Raw genomic sequence first — 21,081 nt, 5'->3', positions numbered from 1 at the left:
GGCCAGGCTGACGCATGTCCGGACCCGCCCCTTATCCGTGACGTCACTTCCCGCCCTTCCAGCTAGCGAGACGCCGTTGCCGTGGCAGCGGTCGGGGAGCCGGGTTAGGTTTTGCACTGGATCCCCGGAGCTGCAGGAGCGTCTGGGGGCAGTTCCATGAATCCGCCAGACACAGGGGCTCAGGCTGCGACGCCGGAGACTGGTGAGACTTTTTCCATCTCCCGCCCCGACGCCTGGATCCCCCTCTCCTTTACTCTTCCAGGCCATTTCCCTTCTCCCAACGACCCCCGCCTTCTAAGTCCCGGGTTCTCTCCCATTGGCCTACCACTTCGGCCAAATCTCCGCCTGCCTGTTCTCTCAGGCCCCTCTTTACTTCAGCTCCACGTCCTCCAGACCCCTTCCCAAGTCTCAATCCCTAATTCCCACTGGTCCCTTTTCCCGCGGTCCTGCCTTTTCCAGTTCCACCCCCGCCTTCCATAGTCCCGCACTCGAGCCGGGTGTACCGACTCAGATCTAGGGTTCTTCTTTAGGCTCCACCCCTCACGTCCGCAGGTTGGTCCCCGCGGACCACTTCCCCGTCCCCTAGCACACCCCAATCCTCCTCTTTTCGCTTCTCCTGGGGACTTCTCCCTTTCCCCTCTCCCCTCCCTCCCAACTCCAGAATGTGTCTGGCTCTGAAGCCTTGCCTGGACTTCAGTTTCTTCACCTATGAAATGGGGGTGTGGTGGGGGGAGTGATAGGAAAAGATGCCCTCCCAAGTCTCCTCCCGTGTCTCTTTCTCACACCATAGCTGATTGACGTTAGTGTTACTATTAACGTTGAATTATAACGATAGTTAGGATTTATTGAACATGTACCATGAGCCAGACCATGTGCCAAACACTACATGCATTCCCATCATTTATTTCCTAGAGCAACTCATTTACAGATCATCAATTTATATGGTGGAGTGGGAATCCAAACCCAGGCCTTTCTTACTCTTCTACTAGTGCAGTTACTTGCTTTGTCTTCACTAACTAGGCCCACACGCCACAGCTCCTGAGCCCATATGCCACAACCAGAGAGTCCAAAATAAATAAATTTTTTTTTAAAAGAACCATAATCTAACATCTGGCCCCAGAGGGCCACTGTAGTTATTTGAGGGCAAACAGGTTATTGTGTCTTTGTGTCTACACAAGCAAGCTCCTGAGTTCCAGGTGCTTTACCTCCTGAGAACCCCTCCTCCCACGGTGGGGTTTCTTGCTTGCTTTATTTATTTCCTTGTTGCAGTCCAGGAAGGAAACCCGGAATGTTTCAGTCGGTTTTTCCATTTGTTTCTGCCCCATCCTTTGGGAACATAACATCTCATAGGTGATATCTCATGAGACGTCGTCACTGGGGCAACATACGTAGGTGGGACGTTGACCTGTGTGTATTTGTGACCTGTGTGTATTTCCACCCACATCACCCCACCTGTGGGTGGAACTGCAGTACTGACACACCCATGACTTCCTCCCCGCAGAGACCCTCAGACTCAGATGGAGCTTCCTGGTGGTCTGGGCTGCGTGCCCTGCTCTGCCCCTATTCTTTAAAGACAGTGCCCGGCACATAGCAGGTACTCAGTCACCATTTTTTTTTTTGCTTACTGAACACGATCTGACCCCCTCCCCCTGCTCTGCCCAGTGCAGTAGCCACCAGCCCACGTGGTGCTGTATTTGAAAATGGTGGCTGGTCCACATTGGGATGTGCTGTGCATGTCACATAGACATGGGATTTTTGAGACAATATCTTTATACTGATTTTACATTGAAGAAATATTTTCGGTATATAAAGTTAAATAATATAGTTATTAAAATTAATTGACCTCTTTCTTTTTACTCTTTTTTTTTTAATGTGGTGAGTATAGAATTTTCATTCCCATGTGTGGCTCGCATGGTATTTCTTTTGGACAGTGCTGCTCTAGAAGTAGCACTGCCTGAAGTCAGAGCAGAGACGTTGGACGCCAGAATGCCAGCTCCCTGAGTGACCTTGGCCTAGCCCCCTAACTTCCCAGAGCCTCAGTTCCCTCATTTGTTTAAAGGACCCAGCAGGTCCCGTGGTCAGAGCCAGCAGCGCCCCAAGCTCAAGGCCAACAGCCCCACCTGCTCTTTTCCTCGCTGTTCCTCCCGCCTGGGGCAGCCCGTTTCTTCCACAGCAACCTCCTCCCAGGAAGCCCTCCCAGAGTGTACACTCCCTAATTCTCCCTTAATCTACTCCCAGGGACCGAAGGGCTGGACACGGGAAGCCAGGCAGCTGGCTGAGCATCTGACCTTGAGCCCCAGAGCCTGCAGGCAAGTCCGAGAGCCAGGCACATTCAGATGTCCAGCTCCACGGACAGACACTCGTAGAGAGGTAAGGACAGGGCTGGTCCTCTGGGAGGCTGGCTGGCTCTCAGGAACTACCCTGGGGCCCTCTGGGTCTCCCTGCCCCTGTGGGTACAGGCAGGCCCTAGGGTCCCCGCCCAGGTGGCCAGGTCACACTGCAGTGGGGAGGTGTGACTCAGAAGGAGCAGATGGGCACGGGTTCAGAAATGAGTGCCCGCACGGGAGCTGCCGCTTGTAGCCGACGGTGTGCAAAGTGGAGGGGACGGGAGAGGAGAGAGAACAAGGGGAGGAGTGTACCCAGGGGCGGCCTTTTCCCCGGGGCCAGAGAGAGTCCCAAGCGGCTGCTGGCCAGTGTAATGTGGTCAGATAGGCTTGGCCCAGATCTCCATAGCAGAAGTGGATCGGATTCCAGTGGGTAGGCCCGTGGCCCAGCTGGCGGCTGCAGCAGCGGCCCAAGCAGGAGATGACAGTGGCCCAGCGCTCCCTGTCCTGCTGTAGCTACAACTCTCTCTTAGTTGTCAGCGGCCTGTCCAGGGTTTTGCGCAGGGAGGGGAGGCCGGCGGGTACATCCTCCTGCACAGTTGTGTAAATAAATAAAAATAAATGGGCTTCGTCCGTGGCTCAGAGGTAAAGAATCTGCCTGACATGCAGGAGACACAAGAGACTCGGGCTCGATCTCTGGGTTGGGGAGATCCCCTGGAGGAGGAAATGGCAACCCATTCCGGTATTCTTGCCTGGGAACACAGCTGTTAGGCACCCAGCATTCAGCAGGGGCCCTGGCACACAGGTCCTCAGAGGAGCTGTGGACCGACAGCCTCGGCAGTGTGGGCGTGGGGTGGGGTGGACGAGAGGGAGGCCGGTGAGGTCACCCACAAGCATGTCCCGAAGGGGCCAGGCCACAGACTTCCTGCTGTCAAGGTTGGATTTCAGCAGGTTTTCTGGGGCTTCCGGAAGCTTCTTCCAGGAGCAGCCATGCAGCTCTGGCTCATGGGGGGCCCTCTCTGCCCACCCCAGGAGCCACAAGGATGGCGCACCTGCTGGGCAGCCCGGCCTGCATGGACAGCCTGCGCAAGGACCTCACCGACCTGCAGGGCGCCATCGTCGACGTGTTCTCCCGCGCCGGGCCTGTGCGCTTCCCCTCCTGGAAGTTCCCCGACCGCGTGGCCTGTGACCTGGACATGGTGGCCCTGCTGGAGCACTACGACCACGTGCCGGGCGACCCCGAGTTCACACAGCTGGCCCACGCTGTGCTGCTGGAGCTGGTCATTGACAGGTGAGGGCCTCGCCCGAACCCGCTCACCGCAGGATGCCGGCCCCCGCCCCTCAAACCCCAGCAGCAGCCACGGGGTCCCCTCCGGCACCGGCGGTGACAGCCATCACCTTTGAGCGCGTGCCGTCCAGGGCCAGGTCAGCTCCTCGTGTTGTGCTGTGCTGTGCTGTGTCTCGCCGTCCATCTTCAGGGAGTTGCCGGCCACCCCGTCGGTCCGTGTGGCCCCGCGGCTCTGACACCTGCTTCTCCAGCTGCCTCTAAGGGTTTCTGCATGTCGAGGACGCTTTGTCTGCTGCTCAGAGTCTCCATTGCAGGCTCTACCCTGTTCCTTCTCTGTGTCACGGGACCAGACACAGGGTGCGCTTGTCCGCATCCTGGCCCCGCTGGGAAGAGGTCACTGGACTCCCCGCCTGCAGCGCCATCGCTTCTACAGTGTCGTTCATGTTAGCAGGGTCAATACCCTCCACTCCCTGGGGACCGCAGCCCCAGGCTCCCTGTGCTCCAAACCTTGCATGCTAACGAGGTCACAGGCCGACAGGCAGGGACCCCAGCGGCTTGGGGGAGACCTGCCTGGGGACAAAGAGGCCCGGGGTAACCACTCAGAGGCCTAGAGGAACTGGGGGTGTGAAAGCACTTCTCGGACCCTGTGAGGGGGTGTGAGCCCAGAACACACCCTCCTTCCTTCCTTGCTGCGCCCTCTCCCAGGAAGGCCCCGCCCACTCCTTTCTGGGCCGGCCAAGCCCCACCTGCCAGGCACAGCCCAGTCTACCCATCGCCTTCTAGGAAGCTGGTGCTGAGATGTCTTCCCAGCCCTTGCCTGGCTGCTCCGTCCAGGCCACCCTCCCCCCACCCCACCCCCAGGCTGCTCATTCATTGTCACGGTTCACAGAGGAGGCACCTCTGCCAGAGAGGGGCAGGGCTGGGGAGGCGCCCAGCACCCCCTCCCGCAGGCCCTCTTGGCCCAACGCCCCAGGGGGTTTGGACAGCCCTCTTGTACCTGCAACAACTGAAAGTCACTTTTCTGCCCGGTCTGTCTTGTAAACACAGTTCCTCTTCTTTTAAAACAGCCAGGTTCCCATGCAAATGCCTACGTCTCTCCCCAGCACCCCTTTACCTTAAAATTAGCCCCTGCGTCGGGGTAGGAGAGGGACCAACCTCTCTCCCTCCAGCCTCTGCTGTCACAGAAGCAGCTCATCACACAGGAGAAGCGCCCCCCCAACACACACACACAGCTGGAACCAGGAGACTGCAGGGCCCACTGCCCGGCACCCTCACCCTGAGGCGTGTGTGGCCTCCCCCACCGTGGGAGCCTCAGCTGTGTCCTCTGTGAGGTAAAGGCCCTGAGCCCCGTGACGTAAGGCAGCTGCTCAGCCAGCACCTCCAACCTCCCAGAGTCTCCCGTCCAGTGGGGAGCAGCCAAGCAGAAGTGCTGCCACCCAGGAGGCCCCGAAGAGGCCCCAAGCTTGGCCTCAGGGAGGGCTTCCTGGAGGAAGTGGCTCTTGGGCTGGGCAGAGCATATTGTGAGATGCTCCGAGCCCCTGAGACCCAGGCCAGTCTCCAGAGCCGGAGGCCACTGGTCGTGTGGTGCCCGGGTGCGTTGGCACCAGGCTCTGCCCCAGTCGACCCTACCGTCTCCGCCTGCAGGCTCCTGCTGCTGCTTCAGAGCTGCGCGAGCTACCTGGAGAACCTAACCTTGGAGCAGATAGTGCCCCCAGCCCGGGCCACAGGGCCCTGCATGTCCGTGGGGCTCACAGTACGACGCTTCTGGAACAGTCTGCTGAGGCTGGGCATGCTCAGCCAGCAGGCAGCCCTCCAGGTGGGTCCATCACTCTCCTTCCCCAACTGCGGTCACCCTCAGGCCAGCCCCTTCAGCCGCCTTGCCCACCACGCAAGCACCGCGCCCGTCGCTGGCTCCTACGCAGCCTGGAAGTTAGCGACGCAAGCCTTGAGGGTCACGTTTAGGCCACCCGGCTCTGTAGTTGACACTGTGGGACTTCGGGAAACTGCTGCCCACGCTGAACCTCAGTTTGTTCATCTGTGCAGTGGAAGTGACGGCAGCTCTTCCCTCCCAGGGTGTGGCTGAGTAATGGGGATTATGAAAGTGTTAGTCGCTCAGTCGTGTCCGCCTCTGCGACCCCATAGACTGTAGCCCACCAGGCTCCTCTCTCCACGGGAATTCTCCAGGCAAGAATACTGGAGTGGGTAGCCATTCCCTTCTCCAGGGGAATCTTCCAGACCCAGGGATCGAACCCAGATCTCCCGCATCGCAGGTGGATTCTTTACCATCCGAGCCCCCAGGGAAGCCCCGATGGGGTTCACATGAGCCCCATTTGTCTTGGGTCACCCCATAACCCTCACAAGCACCTGTGGGCAGGACCGCTGTCACCGTAATGGTAAGGAAACCAAAACCAAGAGTGGCTTCGGTGACACGCGAGCAGGTGAATCCACCCAGCAAGGACCCAGCGCCCGGCAGCTGTGTCTGTCACCACGTCACCCGCCCAGTGCCAGGCATGTACCCACATTGACCTGGGCTTGGTAACGGAGGCCGCAGACAGGAGAAGGCGCGCCCCCGTTCACGCTGCTACCAGATACCGTCTGAGCATCGGGCGAGGCTGCTGTCACAGAGATCCCCAGGGAGCCGGTCACCGCCCAGGCCCGTCTCCCTCACCTGCTTCCCCTTTCTTTCCCCGACCACAGAAAAGGGCAAATCAAGGAGAGACCCTCACCTCCGAGCCCACAGCCAAGGGCGAGCCAGCTGGGAGCCCGGAACTGGTGACCGCCCAGCTCGTCAAGCCACCCTCCCCAGTGCCAAGTCTGCCCCAGGCCTGCCCAGAGCGGGATGGCCTCGCCGTCAGCGTCTCGCTACAGCGTCCAGGCAGGACGGCTGTGAACACGAGAAGTGTCCACGCCCAGACCGTGGAGACGGCCCTGGTGCCCTGTGACGCGTGCACCAGTGTCCAGGGCAGCCTGCGGGAGGTGGGCAAGGTGCTCATCAACCTGTGTCAGAGCCAGAACCTGCCCTCTTCGCTGGGCCGCTTCCAGCAGCTGGTGCGGGACAGCATGGGGCACAGGCCGCTGCCGGCTGCCACCGTGGGCCTCTGGGCGGCCGAGCAGAGCAAAGACCTGGCGCGCCTCGGCAAGCTTGTGGGGCCCCTGAGGGCCCAGCTGGAGGAGGCCGAGGGCCAGAAGGACGGGCTGAGGATGCAGGTGGCCGAGCTGGAGCAGGCCCTGCAGCAGGAGCAGGGGGCGCGGCAGCGGCAGGCCCAGGAGACGGAGCAGCACCGGGCCCAGTGGGAGCGCGAGAGGCAGCAGCTGCTTGCAGGTCAGCCCCCCAGCACTGGGCGTGCTGCCGTTGGAGTGCGGGCTCCCCAGGGAGCCGACCCTGCATCAAGGGTGTGGAAGAAACCTGGGCTGGGAGTGGGCAGGAGACGCAGGGGGCGGAAGGCAGCGAAAGGGGCGCGCTTGCCAGGCCGGCCACCCTGCCGGAGCTTAAGCCCCATCCCGCTGGGGAACGCAGGAGCCTGTGGAGAACAGGAGTTGTCCCACCAGAGGGGCAAGGGAGCCGGGGGATTCATACACTCCTGTGGGTCACAGAAGGGAACTGCTGGGAGCTCATGCCACCCTGGTACCCCCAGCCGGCAGAGGCACCCCTCTGGCCTCCGCAGAAGCCGTCAGGCAGAGAGACACGGCCTTGGGCCTCGAAGCGGGCCAGCCCCCATGGAGGTCGTGAAGCCTGAGGGAGCTGGGGCAAGCTGCCGCCTTTTCTGAGCCTCCCTGTGGCCACCCGGGAGGACATGGAGGCCCAGAGGTGCAGACACGGGGCAGCCGCCCAGAGAAAGCACGGTGGAGGGGCCAGGCCTGCCAGCACCTCCCCAGAGCCCCTCCCAAGTGTCCCACCATGGTGCGGGCCGCACTAGGCATGAAGCGCCCGCCAGGCCCTGGGGAGCCTCTGAAGGAGCCTCTGAAGGGCCTCTCTCGCGTGGCTGCCACAGAAACAAGTGACCTCAAGATGAAGGTCGCCAGCCTGGAGGGGGAGCTGAAGCAGCAGCGCGAGTCCACGCAGGCCATGGGTGAGGAGTCCCGCCGTGGAGCCTGGCGCCGGGAGCCCTGCGCTCGGCGGCCGGACCACCAGCCCCCTGTCTCTGTCTCCCGGGCTTCGGGGGCAAAGCTAAGGGAACCACAGAGGAGGCTGGGACTGACTGGTCACACCGCTGGGTGATGCCACCTCCCACCCAGAGAGGGCCTTCTGTTTGCAGCACCCACCCTCGGGCGGGGCTCAGAGCCCCACTCTGTGGCTGAGGACAAACACCGAGGCCCAGAGACGTGCTGTGACAAGCCCTGCACCCCCCTTCCCAGGTCCCATCCTGGGTCGGAGGCCATGTGGGGAGTCCGCGGTGCTCCCGGGCCCTGCCCCTCCCCACACGTGCTCCGTCCTGCAGAGAGCAAGGCCCAGCAGCTGCAGGCGGAGGCCGAGCAGCAGGTGCGGCAGCTGGAGCAGCAGGTGGAGCTGCTGGCAGGGCGGTTGGACGGGGCCAGCCAGCAGATCCGCTGGGCCAGCACGGAGCTGGACAAGGAGAAGGCCCGCGTGGACAGCATGGTCCGCCACCAGGAGGTGAGGCTGGGGCCTCCTCAGCGCCTGGGCTCCCGCGACAAAGGCTGGCTGCGGGGAGACGGAACTCCACCGAGGGGGGACATGCTGGAGACCTCCGGAGAATTCCTGAGTGGAGACGTGACCCGAAAGAAGTGGGGGAGCCAGGCTGATGGGAGTCGGCCAACTGCTTTCCAGGGGGCGGGGTCTGCAAGCCTAGGGCCCTGGCCTTGCCCAGGGCTGGGACCCGGCTCCCTTCGCCCCTCCACGCCTACCCCTGCCTGGAGGTGCACAGACGGGATGCAGCACAGGGGGTGGGCTTGGGGACGGTCGCCTCCTGTGCCCCTCATGGCCTCCCGCCCACCCCCGGCTCAGTCCCTGCAGGCCAAACAGCGAGCCCTGCTGCAGCAGCTGGACAGCCTGGACCAGGAGCGCGAGGAGCTGCGGGGCAGCCTGGACGAGGCCGAGGCCCAGCGGGCCCACGTGGAGGAGCAGCTGCAGTGCGTGCAGGGCGAGAGGGAGCAGGGGCAGTGCCAGCTCCGGGCCCAGCAGGTGCGGGGCGGGCCGGGGGGCGGGGCCGGCTCCTCCGGGGGGCGGGGCTGCGAGCCGGTCCTCAGCTCCGAGCCTGCCCCGCCCCCAGGAGCTGCTGCAGAGCCTGCAGCGGGAGAAGCAAGGCCTGGAGCAGGCGACCACGGACCTGCGGCTGACCATCTCGGAGCTGGAGCGGGAGCTCGTGGAGCTGAGGCAGCGGGAGAGGCTGCTGGTGGCCTTCCCGGACCTGCACCGGCCCGCGGAGGCCCAGATCCAAAGTAGGGACCCAGGCTTGGTGCAGAGGACACGCCGGGGCCTGGGGCGGGCCGGCGGCTGCTGCTTGTCTGGGCACGACACTGGGGCCTGCAGCGAGGGTGGTGGTGGGGGGTGCAGTACTGTGGCCTCCAGAGCCCCTGTGACACGGGGTGCCTTGTGTTGTCCACTCCTGGTGTGGACAGGGACACAGAGGCCCAGCAGTGAGGTGACCGCTCAGAGTCACGCAGCCAAGTCCAGACACCAGTCTGGCTGCCTCTGTGGCCTGTGCCCTGTGCCACGCCACATGCCAGTCCTGGCTCAGCTTCCGTGTCCCCCGTCCCGGAATCTCCCCAAACCTCCAAGGGCACGGTGACCCCCAACTGTCCAGTGTCTGAGACCCCATGGCACGGGAGTGCTAGGGACCCAGCGCGGTGGAAGACTGGCTGCCAGGCCACCTGGGTCCTCGTCCCAACCCCTCCAGTGCCTAGAGCTCTGGGTGAATCCGGTGCAGAGCTGGCAGGATAACCCAGTGCGATCTAGCTGGTCACGTAGGTTGTCAATTCTGAGTGCTGGGCCTCGTGATGCCCTGTTGACCGCCCCACAGGCAGGTGACGAACCAGGAAATGGATAACAAGCGGCAGCAGCTTGCCTGGTTCACAGAGTCGGGGTGGAGGGGGGAAGCACCCATCCCCTCAGCAGCGGGAACGAATAGCCTCACTGAGTTCCTGGCACTCAAACCCAGGAGCTGGCCATGACTTTGGGCAAGTCACTGTCTCTCGGGCCCTCCAAAAACGGGTAGCCTCGGAAGAGCTTCACTTCGTTACCTATTTGCTAAATCTTCAGTGAGGTCCAGTTCCTGTCCCCCACCCCAACGCTCAAATTCTGCAAGGCTGCAGTCACCTCCCAGCAGGCAGGGGGGTACGGAGCGGGGGCAAGGCCTCAGGAGAAGGAAGATGCGGGAGGCCCAGAGCACCGACCCCGCCCACCTCCCCGTGCCCATGGGGCCACCGGCCCAAGGCACAGCGCGTCTGCCCCCAGAAGTGCTGTCCCGTTGAGCGCAAGAGGCTGACCTGCTGGGGTGTGGTGCCAGGCATGCGTCCCCACAGGCTCTGGCAACGTCACGGACGACATGGAGAGGCAGGTGCAGGCCAACGACATCCGCATCCGGGTCCTGCAGGAGGAGAACGGGCGGCTGCGGTCCATGCTGTCCAAGATCCGGGAGGTGGCCCAGCAGGGGGGCCTCAAGGTGGGCAGTATGGCTCCCCCGCCCGAGTGGGGCCGGCCCCTGGGGACTCGGAAGAGGCCCTCCCCCGCCACCGACCCAGCGGAGGTCTTGGGCTTCCCTGGGGAACCTGCCGCCAGCCCTGCTCCCAGCACGTAGGGCACTTCCGGCAGGTGACTTTAGCTGTGCCTGCTGCAAAGCCTCCCACTATTCAGTAAGGCATGAGGGTGTTTATGTGTCGTCCCCCTCCAAGCCCCCTTCCAGCCCTTTGAACCTTTATTTCAAGTGCACCAGGAGCCTCGTCCAAAAGCAAACCTTCCCACACTTAACAGCTGACAGGCCCCAGGAGGCTTCCCAAACCTGCCTCTCAGAGGAAGGCCTGGGCCACAGGTTCAAGCCCTCCCGGACCCCGCCCTCTATGGCGCCCTCTCTGTTGGGTGCAGAGGGGCCCTGGGCCTTGCTGAGTTCAGTTTTCTTCATAGCTGATCCCCGAGGACCAGCTCTGGGTCCCTCCCGGCGAGGGAATTCAGGGAGCGGATCCCCCAGCCCAGGCCCCAAGGACGTCCCCGGGGTGAGTGAGGCTTTGTCAGAGGTGGGGCATGTGGCTGGGGGCGCGGGGGAGCCCGCTCGCTCGCTCGCTCACGGGAGGTCTTGCCGTCTGGTCTTCCCACAGGGCCCCGGGCAGGCGGCACCCACCAGGCAGCAGGACAGCCAGCGCGGGCAGGACCCTGCCAGGCCAGCCCCGGGCATCCCCGCCTCTGCAGCCCCACAGCCGGCCTGGCAAGTCCTCCCTGGAGGACATGACCTACCTGACCAACTGCGCCCAGAACCCCATTCGGGCCTTGGCCAGGCTGAGGAGGAGGCTGTCACCAGGCAGGGGCCAGGCCAGCCCGGCGCACCAGCCCCAGAAGCGGCCCATGTAACCTGCAGGTTGGGGGGCGGGCCACAGGGCAGGCAGCTGGCAGCCCACCAGGCGTAATAAAGCCCAGGCCATCTTGGCAACCTTGGCCTTACTGCCCTGGCTCCGCGGGGAAGAGTCCTTCCTCCCCGGTCCTGAGAGTCACTGGCTGGCAGAGGCCTGGCACACCACATGCCCTCAGTGGACGGGAACCTCCCGCCTCCCTCCTGTCGGGCAGCAGCGGATGAGGACATGCTGAGGGCAGAAGGAAGCTTGCAGCACCAGGGCAACCTGAAAGGCAGCCTTTTGACCACCCCCCCCCCCCCGCCCAGAGCAAAGGCTAAAGGATAATGCAGACACACTGACCCCCGCCCACAAAGAGCAGGGGCAGAGTCGGGGTGTGCAGGCGAAGGGGGATGGCCCGGTGGGGACCCGGAGGCAAGGAAGGGGTCAGAGGCAGGCAGGGGCCAGCCAGCTGTGCACCCGGGCATGGGACACTAAGGACCCAAGAGTCAGCCTTCCTGTGACTCAGGAATGCCTCACCCTCAGGAAACACGAGCGACAAAGGCTTTCTCTAAACCCAGGAGGTTGGATCCCCACGAGGCCACTGGAGGCAGGGCAAGGCTTTACCTAGCCAGAGCGGGGACACCCCCGCCAGCCTGGCTGTCCCAGGCCTATCCCGGGGCCCCAGCACCGAAGCCTTCAGCCTCACCAGCCCTCTGTAGTCCGGCTTTCCTCACGAAGCCTCCGGCCTGCCCTGAGCCCCCTTACCTGTGAAGGGCAGGCATTCAGACCTCGCTGAGGACTTCTGGGGGTGGGGGTGGGGGGTGCTCTTGGCTTTCTGGGACAGTTTTCCCTGGTCAGGAAGCCAACAAATAGAGCACCTCAGTTTACAGAAAAAGGTCAAGGCGGGGCATGTGTGGTCAGGGTGTGGCTGGGGGGAGCCCAAGTCCTGCTTCTGTGGAGCCCGGGGGGGCTCCCTGATCTAGGCCCTTCACAGGGCGGCTCCCTGAGGCAGGGGCCCGAGAGCCGGGGGTGAACCCTTCAGCCCGGCTCCGCTCTGTGTCCATTCAGCAGTTCACAGGTCCGCAGGTCAGACGTCTGGGCCCCATGTGGCTGGGTCCTCTGCTCAGGGCCTGGGAACCAGGCCGAAATGAAAGCATCTGCCAGGCTGCATTCCTTGTGCAAGGGACTGGGGCAGGTTCCAGGCTCCTGACTGCTGGCCGCGTTCCAGCTCCTGCAGCTGCAGAACGGAGGTCCATTTCCCCGCTGGCTGCCATCAGGGCCACTCTTGGCTCCGAGAGGCTGTCCAACTTCTCGCCACGTGGCTTCTCCATCTTCGAGTCAGCAACAGAGGATATCTCAGGGCTCCGATCCCCTCTACGCTTCAAATTCCTGGCTTCCTCTTCCTCTACCAGCTGGAGGAAACGCTCTGCTTTTAATGGGCTCACCTGGTTAGGTCAGGCCTCCCTGGACACCTTCCCACACATTAAGGTCAACCATGCCACACAACACAGCCTAATCACAGGAGTAGACTCCATTGGTGTCTCAGTTCCAGGATCACACAAGTGTTCACGGGGGCTGGGGGCATCCCAGGGGCTGTTTTAATTTTTGGCTGCACTGGGTCTTCCTTGCTGTGTGTGGGCTTTCTCTAGTTGTGGCGAGTAAGGGCTACTCTCCAGTTGCAATGCAAGGGCTTCTCACTGGGGGCTTCTCGTTGCAGAGCATGGGCTGTAGGGCACACCACCTTAATTGCCCCGAGGCATGTGGAATCTTCCCGGACCAGGGATTGAACCCGTGTCCCCTGCACTAGCAGGCGGTTCTTAACCACTGGGCCACCAGGGAAGTCCCCTTAGGAGGCATTTTAGAGTCCTCCTCCCACAGGCAGTAGACCCCCAAGGTGACTTGTTTATCTTAAAACATCCACAAATCTTACATCTTATATTAAAATATATCCATGTTTATTTTAATACTAAACCTCCTCAAACCCCAATTTTTTTTTCAATAAAAATGGATGACCCTGGAAAATGTACCACATCTACCCTGTGGCTTCAAGTATCCTGGTCAGCAACCTGTAGCCCCACGGAGAAGCACAGGGCTAGATGGTTTCTAAGGCCTCTGGTCCCAGCCAGGCCCCAGATGGGAGCCCAGCTGGACAGGCCACGGGACCCACGGCCCCCAGTGCCCGAAGGCCCAATGACAGCAGGCAGTGGGGGCCTCTAGGTTCCACATCATAGCCTTGACCACGGTGTGTCCACAAGATGGTCAGGCTAGGGTGCCTCCAAGACCAGATGGCACCTCCCCCGCCCCACCCCCCAATAAATACGCACAGAACCAGGCCACTGCAGCCGCAGCCCTCAGGGACGCCCTGCCAGCCAGGCCAGGGAGCTGCCAGAGCTCTGGGAGCAGCGGCGCTGCCCACACCCTCTTCCCCAGATGCCTGCCCGGGGTCCTGGGTGCTGCCTGTGAGGAGGCAGACGGAGACAACCCAGGATGGCAGACAAGGGCCCCAAAGCCGCCTGTCTTCCTGCCAGGTCCGGGCCGTGCATCCTCAGGCTGGGGACGGTGGTCCCTCGCTCCTGGTATGGATGTGTGTGGTGGGCGCCTTGCCCCTGAGCGGGGAGGCCCCATCCCTCCTCCCATCACAGGGCTTTCTGTCCTGCCCCCCGCTGCTGTCCTGTTCCGGGCGCCCAGGGCGCAGGCAGGCAGGGTCCCTTGCCTGCATGCAGAGACCCCGCTGGGGCAGCTAATCATCGGAGTAGCGGTTCCCTGGAGGAGAGGAGAAACAACAGGGAGGGAGGCGTCAGGTGGGAACCAGGTGGAGCCGGCCAAGAGCCCCTCCCCTCGTTGCTCACCCAGGACGTTGAATTTGCATAGCGGGCAGGTCTGCTGGAGCATTAGCCAGGGGTCCACGCAGTCTCGATGGAACTCATGCTTACAGGGCAGCACCCGGAGCCACTGCAGGGGTGGGCGGCGTGGGCTCAGGCCACAGGGAAGGCCTCCGGTGTTGGAGGCCAGGCCCCGTGCCCTCACCTGAGCTGGGAACTGGAACCCCTGTGGCCCGCCGCGCCCCCCTCCACCCAACCCATTCTGCTTCCCAGAGCTCTGGTGGGGCAGGAAGAAGGCCGGTGGGGGCACTTCCCAGGTGTGTCGGAAGCGGGGCAGGCATCATAGCCCCAGCTGACCTTTGCCCGGGGCACTAACCTGCTTGTTGCAGAAATAGTCCAGACACACAGCGCAGGTCTCAGCACCAGGCTCCAGGGGGCTCTGCGCTGCCCGGCCCAGCCGGCACCTCCGGGTCTTGAGGGATGCCAGCCTCTGCACCACCCGGCGCTTGAGCAGCTCCACCTTGGGGGGAGGTGGGGGAAGGGCAGCACAGTTCCTAGCGCCGGAGACACAGGCCCCCCTCCCACGGGCCCCCCCCAAGGGCTGGCTCCCACCTGGCCTCCGGGCTCCCGCTGGCTCTGCCGGGATGCCTGCCGCTGAGCCTGCACCACGAGGCCTGTGCACAGGAGCATGGCCACCAGCAGGATGGCGTTCCACAGCTGCTGCAGCGGCTTCTGGGGAGGGGAGCCGGGCGTCAACCCCACCCCCCCTTCATCCCCCAGTGAATCCACCCTAAGGACCAGGCAGGTGAGGTCCATGGGAATCATGACCCCGGAGGCGCCTGGCTTCATCTTCTGAAGCCTCTATCCTTCCTGGCTTTCACAGGAGAAACGTGAAACCCAGGTAAGGAGTCTGAAGGGGAATCAAGGCTTCCAAGAGGCAAATGGACGTGAAACAGCAGCCGCTAACTCTGACTGTGCGTGACCCCGGGTCAGGCACCCACACAGGGCACCCACCCAGTCCTGAACCCTCAGAGCAGCCCTGGGAGGTGCAAGAGGTGGTCTCCCTGCCCGGGCAGAAGGAGGCCACAGGACTTGAGGCAAGGCATGTGTGTACCCAGCCCCCCAAGTACCCACCTGCTCCTGGGCCCGACTGCCTCCCAGGCACACCAAGTCCTGCCATCCTCCGTAGCCATCCTTAGAGAGGCCACAGGTGGTCCACAGGGTCAGCTTCCACTCGATGTTGGCCGACAGGGACTCTCCGCTGGTGATCTCAGCCGTGGCCTGGGTCCTCCTGGGAGGGGAAGCCAGAGGCGCCAGACAGAAGGGCTCTTGGGAGGAGAGGCTCAGACCCACCAGCCCCAGCCTTCTGGGAAGCGGATCCCCTGAGTATCACCCCATACTGCTTTGGCCCCAGGCCTTTCCCAGCCACTAGTTTATCCATATCTCGTAACAGCCGGACAAGGAGGCCCGCAAGCACAGGGAAGAGCCCATCAGGAGCTGGCTTCCTCTGTGTGGAGCCCAATCCCCTCCACCCAGAAAGCAGCCTCCTCGCTCCACGCCCTGGCACCTCCCTCCAGTCTCTTCACCGATTTCTCAGGCCAAGAGACTACAGGCTCAGATTAAATGGAAGGGCCTGGTCCCAAGACCCCCTGACCTCACGGCAAAGCCAGGGAGGGACCCTAGCGCCCAAGCCCCGTCCTTTGGAGCCCATGCCCCAACTCACTGCAGCAGTGCCTCCAACAGCTTGGTGACATTGGAGGAATAATGCAGGACGATCACTGGCCTGAGCAGAAGCTGGGAAATGTCCAGCTGGAGGGGGGACAGGGAGGTCAGTCTGCCCGGGTCACGGTCCCCCCCAGCCCCACCCCACCCCAGCCTGACTCGGTTTACCTCTCGGACCACGTTGTGGTTCAGGACCAGGAGCAGCAGGGCTGAGGCTCCCAGGAAGAGTGCCCTCCGCATCTGCAGGGCAGAGCCAAGGTCAGCACACAGCCTGCCCACATGCCCGCCCCCCACCTGCGGCCACAGCTGTTCTCGGCTCCTGGGGAGCACTTCCCTTGGACAGACTAGCTGTAAGCAACTTGAGGTCAAGGACAGAAACCCTTATTCCTCCCACTCCCACCTCCAGATGCCCTGTGGCACCCAAATAGCACTGTGCCTTCCCTGGTCCAAGTGGAGCAAGCCTGCCCACCAGCCCCCAGCAGGAACTCCCCATCGGATACTCTCAGAGCCTGGTCAAGCTTCCGGACACTCTCTGGTCTCCTGCCACCTCCCTGCTGCCAAACACCCTGATCTGAGTCTACACCTGGGGGTCCCTTGCCCCACCCAGGACCAGGGCTTCTCTGGAAGGTCCTTAGGGGGCCATCGGGTAGTCCAGTCCTAGCAATTGCCTTGAAAACCCTTCCTCCAGCTCCTCTTCCATATACCACCACCCCGGCCACCACCCCCCAACCCCGCACCTGCTGAACCAGAGCCTTGGGATAGGCCTGTGGGCCGCCGCCCTGACTCTCCTGGTGAATCTGGGCCTCCTGCTCTTTGCCCACGTATGCCACCGCAATCCAGCCTTCTACGGGTGCGTCCTGCTCAGCATCCACGATGTCCATCTGTGGGGCGAGGGGCCGTGGGTAGAGGGAGGGCGGGGAGGAAGGGGATCGGACGCACAGCGGATGCAAGGCCAGGGTTCGGGAACGAGTACGCAGGAGAAGGCACCCGATCTCAGGTTCTGGAAGGCAGAGGGCTGGGAGCCTGGGCAGCCTGGGGGAAGGGGGGCGCTGGGCTGCCAGGGCTTGGTCCAGGATGAAGACCGGATGTGGGTGCAGGGTCTACGGCGGCTCAGCGGCGCTCACCAGCAGCAAGCGGCCGCCCAGCGGGGGCGCCGGGTCGGCCTCGGGGCCGATCCTCACCCCCTGCAGCACCAGCGCGTCCTGCCGCGGCAACCTCACGTCCACCCGCACGGCGCGGGCCCCGCCCCGCCCCGCCCCGGCCGCCGGCTCGCCGCCGTCCGCCGCGGCCCCCGGCCCCGCCAGGCCCAGCCAGAGCGGCAGTAGGGGCAGCAGCAGCAGCAGCGGCGACGGCGGCGGAGGAGGCGGCGGCGGCGGCGACCTCAGCGCGGGGCTAGCGGCGGGGCCCATGGCAGGACCCGGCGAACAGACGACGCAGGGGTGCCGGAGGGGGGATCCCGGGCGCGGGGGGGCCGAGGGGGAGCGGCGGGACTGAGGGCGCAGCCGGACGGGGCGGGGCGCTGAGGGGCGGGGGGCGGGGCTGCAGCCGGACGGGGCGGGGCGCCGAGGGGCGGGGCGGGGCTGCAGCCGGACGGGGCGGGTTCGCTGAGGGGCGGGGCGCCGGGAGGCGGGGCGCGGCGCCGGGAGGCGGGGCGGGCCCTCGGCACCGCCAGCACCCAGGCCGGGCCTCGCGCGCCCCCTGGTGGCCGCGGAGAACGCGGAGCGACGGCAGCCGCGCGGAGGTGGAAAGTCAGAGAGGCGGCGCTCGCAGTTTTCGGTTGTGTGATGGCAGAGACCAGAGGAAAGGACACTGACAGAGATAGGTGAAAGATAGTCGGTGACTCGGGGAGGCCGAGGCACGCTGAGGGGCCCAGACGGGCAGCAGCAAGGAACTTCTGGGGGTCTAGACACTGATCCTTGCTCTTGAGCGGCCTGGCCTGACGGTCACAAGGTCGGCCTGGTTCTCCACTTCTCTACCAGACTGAACTCCAGGAGATGAACCAGAGACTGGTCTGGCAGGCGGGTGGGTGATGGGGAGGGGGGAGATTGAGACAAGAGTCCTAGAGGGGCAGAGAGAGATGCCAGGCGTTCCCGGCCCCAGGGGCCCGTGCCTCAGAGGGGTCCTGAGGCTGGGTCTTAAGGCTGGTCACTTTCCTGGGCTTTGAAACGGGCACGGTAGAAGACCAGCACTGTCACACCCCCGACAACTCATCTCTTGATGCCCTCAGCAATGTGAGAATTATGCGAATGGTCCCAAAACTCGTCCTTTACTCCCAGGGGTTGCTGCTGCTGGGAGCTGGCTCAGTCTGAAAACTGGGCCTTTTGAAAAACTGTATGGTGATAAAAGAACAAAGGCCTGAGGAGGCATGACATTTTTTTCCCCAGTATTTTATTATGAAAGATTTCAAGCATGCAGAAAAACGGAAAGAATATTGCAGGGGCCACCTGTGTGACCACCAACACTGAACCACCAAGATGTTCCTGAAGAATTAGTTGGAGAGAATAAAACATAGAACAAAGGCACAGTAATCAAAAACAGCGTGGGAAAGATAGACATATAGATATATGGAATAGAATTGGGAGTCCAGAAATAAACCCAGACATCCACAACCAATTGATTTTCAACAAGGGCACCAAGACCATTCAGTGAGGGCAAGACCATTGTCTTCAACAAATGGTGCTGGCTATCACATGCAAAAGAGTGAAGTTGGACTCCTACCTCACACTGTTGTGGGACAACTGGCTATCACATGCAAAAGAATGGGACTCGTACCTCATACCACATACAAAAATTAACTCAAAATGGACTAACAGTGGAAATGCAAATGGTGTAGCTGCTGTGGAAATCAGGATGGTGGTTCCTCAAAAACAAACAAACATAGAATTACCCTCTGACCCACCTCTTGGTATATCCAAAAGAACTGAAAGCAAGAACTCGAACAGATGTTGGTACACCAGCATTCATAGGGGCATTATTCACAATGGCCAAAAGATGGAAACTGGTTTGTTTTGCTTGTTGCACGAGGCGAAACGCTGAGACACTGAGGTTTGCAGCAAAGAGAGCGTTTATTTGCAAGACAGCCAAGTGAGGAAATAGAACAAGTCTTGAGTCTGCCTCCCTGAAGAGTATTTATGGGGTGGAAAAAAAGCAGCAAAGGTGATTGGGGGAAAGTGCAGTATTCTTCATTCTGCACAGGCGTAACTAAGCTACAAGCCTCTGCAGGTTCATCGCATAATCTGAGGGAGGAATTGTCAGCTCTCTGAAATCAAAAGTTTTCGAAGCACAAACCCAGCATGCGCCCAAGTAGAGGGTCAGTGGTCCTATCCAGTCTTAATTGGCTCAGCTCAAACTCAACACAGCTGACTCCAGTTCTAGAGAACAACTCGGGTGAACATCTTATTGTTTATGCCACGGGCTGCTTAGAGGACATGCATCTTAAAATGACCTTGGTTAGTGAAGGCTGGTGAGATGGATTGACTCATCACCCTCAGTTTCACAACTGGAATGTCCATCAGTGGATAAATGGGTAAACCTCAGATATGCAGATGACACCACCCTTATGGCAGAAAGTGAAGAGACACTAAAGAGCCTCTTGAAAGTGAAAGAGGAGAGTGAAAAAGTTGGCTTAAAACTCAACATACAGAAAAACTAAGGTCATGGCATCTGGTCCCATCAATTCATGGAAAATAGATGGGGAAACAGTGGAAACAGTGACAGACTTTATTTTTTTTGCGCTCCAAAATCACTGCAGATGGTGACTGCTGCCATGAAATTAAAAGATGCTTGCTCCTTGGAAGAAAAGCTATGACCAACCTAGACAGCATATTAAAAAGCAGAGACATTACTATGCCAACAAAGGTCCATCTAGTCAAGGCTATGGTTTTCCCAGTGGTCATGTAAGGATGTGGGAGTTGGACTATAAAGAAAGCTGAGCACGGAAGAATTGATGCTTTTGAACTGTGGTGTTGGAGAAGACTCTTGAGAGTCCCTTGGACAGCAAGGAGATCCAACCAATCAATCCTAAGGGAAATCAGTCCTGAATATTCATTGGAAAGACTGATGCTGAAGCTGAAACTCCAATACTTTGGCCATTGATGCGAAGAACTGACTCATTTGAAAAGACCCTGATGCTGGGAAAGATTGAGGGCAGGAGGAGAAGGGGATGACAGAGGATGAGATGGTTGGATAGCATCACTGACTCAATGGACATCAGTTTGAGTAAACTCTGGGACTTGGTGATGGACAGGGAAGCCTGGTGTGCTGCAGTCCCTGGGGTCGCAAAGAGTCGGACATGACTGAGCAACTGAACCAAACTGACTTTTGATACATCCATATCATGGAATATTATTTAGTCACAAATAGGAATGGGGCTTCCCAGATGGCACAGTGGTAAAGAATCCGCCTGCCAGTGCAGGAGACGCAAGAGGCTCGGGTTAAATCCCTGGGATGGGAAAATCCCCTGAAGTAGGAAATGACAACCCGCTCCAGTATTCTTGCTTGGAAAATCCTATGGACCCAGGAGCCTGGTGGACTACAGTCCGTGGGGTCACAAAGTGGTGGACACAGCTGCCAGTCATGAGCCACTGAGCCCAGAACGAGCAGGAATGAGGTGCTGACGTCCGCGACAACATGAATGACCTGTGAAGACACTATGCTAAGTGAGAAGCCAGACACAAGAGGCCATGTATTAATATTATTGTATAACGTGTCCAGAATAGGTAAATCAGATGGGAAGCACATGAGTGGCCTCGGGGACGGGGAAATGACATGTGACTGCTTCATGGTTCAGGGCTTCCCTCTGGGGTGACAGAAAGGTTTTGAAACTGAATAGAGAAGCTGGTTGCCCACCATTATGAATACACTCAATACCACTGAATTTTTTACTTTTTTTGAATTTTTTAAAGATTTCAGTTATTTTGCCAATCATCTTTTTTTCAATATTATTTATTTACTTACTTATTTTAATTTTTGGCCTCACCGTGGGGCATGCAGGATCTTAGTTCCCTGACCAGGGATCGAACCCAGGCCCCTGGCATTGGGAATGCGAAGTCTGAGCCACTGGATCACCAGGGAAACCCCTGAATTTTTTTTCACTTCCAAGTGGTTAATTTTAGGTTGTGTGAATTTCACTTCAATGAAAAAAATAATGCAGGCCTGGCTGTACAGTAGCAAAACTCTAATCAAGCGAATGAGAAACACGAAGTTCAGATCACCAGTGTGGAGTTTTATTGTGAAGGGGCACCCTGGGGCCCCCGCAGTCTCAGTATTCTGCTTTTTTTTTTTTTTTTTTTTTTAGTATTCTGCTTTTTAAGTCACCTGATTGTTCGTTATATCATCCTTCTTCGCATAGGTTACTAACCTTCTTTTGTAAGGAATCGTTCTTCCTAAGTCGCGCAATGCACTGTGGAGGCCCTGTGGGGTCCAT

The 21,081-nt window shown here is 60.5% G+C and overlaps 2 protein-coding genes across 3 annotated transcripts; one reads left to right on the top strand and one right to left on the bottom strand.

The window, feature by feature from the left end:
* The first annotated feature begins 38 nt into the window (after nt 1-38).
* CCDC157 (coiled-coil domain containing 157) lies at nt 39-12,833 on the top strand. The gene is made up of 12 exons (XM_043905791.1): nt 39-202; nt 2,239-2,370; nt 3,357-3,615; nt 5,257-5,428; nt 6,310-6,934; nt 7,605-7,682; nt 8,052-8,224; nt 8,576-8,752; nt 8,841-9,009; nt 10,054-10,232; nt 10,691-10,779; nt 10,882-12,833. The coding sequence occupies exons 3-12, from the start codon at nt 3,368-3,370 to the stop codon at nt 11,129-11,131; spliced, it is 2,160 nt and encodes a 719-aa protein (XP_043761726.1). The 5' UTR covers nt 39-202; nt 2,239-2,370; nt 3,357-3,367; the 3' UTR covers nt 11,132-12,833.
* Nucleotides 12,834-13,045: 212 nt separating this feature from the next.
* On the bottom strand, nt 13,046-17,178 carry RNF215 (ring finger protein 215). Of its 2 annotated transcripts, XM_043901363.1 has the most exons (9): nt 16,781-17,178; nt 16,394-16,537; nt 15,825-15,896; nt 15,658-15,743; nt 15,069-15,225; nt 14,547-14,666; nt 14,311-14,454; nt 13,962-14,064; nt 13,046-13,875 (listed from the first exon to the last, which is right to left on the bottom strand). In XM_043901363.1, the coding sequence occupies exons 1-9, from the start codon at nt 17,063-17,065 to the stop codon at nt 13,853-13,855; spliced, it is 1,134 nt and encodes a 377-aa protein (XP_043757298.1). In that variant the 5' UTR covers nt 17,066-17,178; the 3' UTR covers nt 13,046-13,852. The 2 variants fall into 2 exon arrangements, with proteins under 2 accessions (XP_043757298.1, XP_043757297.1); XM_043901362.1 differs by having other exon boundaries at nt 14,311-14,666.
* Nucleotides 17,179-21,081: the final 3,903 nt, after the last annotated feature.

This window comes from Cervus elaphus, chromosome 5, assembly GCF_910594005.1.
Source record: "Cervus elaphus chromosome 5, mCerEla1.1, whole genome shotgun sequence".
Lineage (NCBI taxonomy): Eukaryota > Metazoa > Chordata > Mammalia > Artiodactyla > Cervidae > Cervus > Cervus elaphus.
This window is presented reverse-complemented; position numbering and strand designations above follow the sequence as displayed.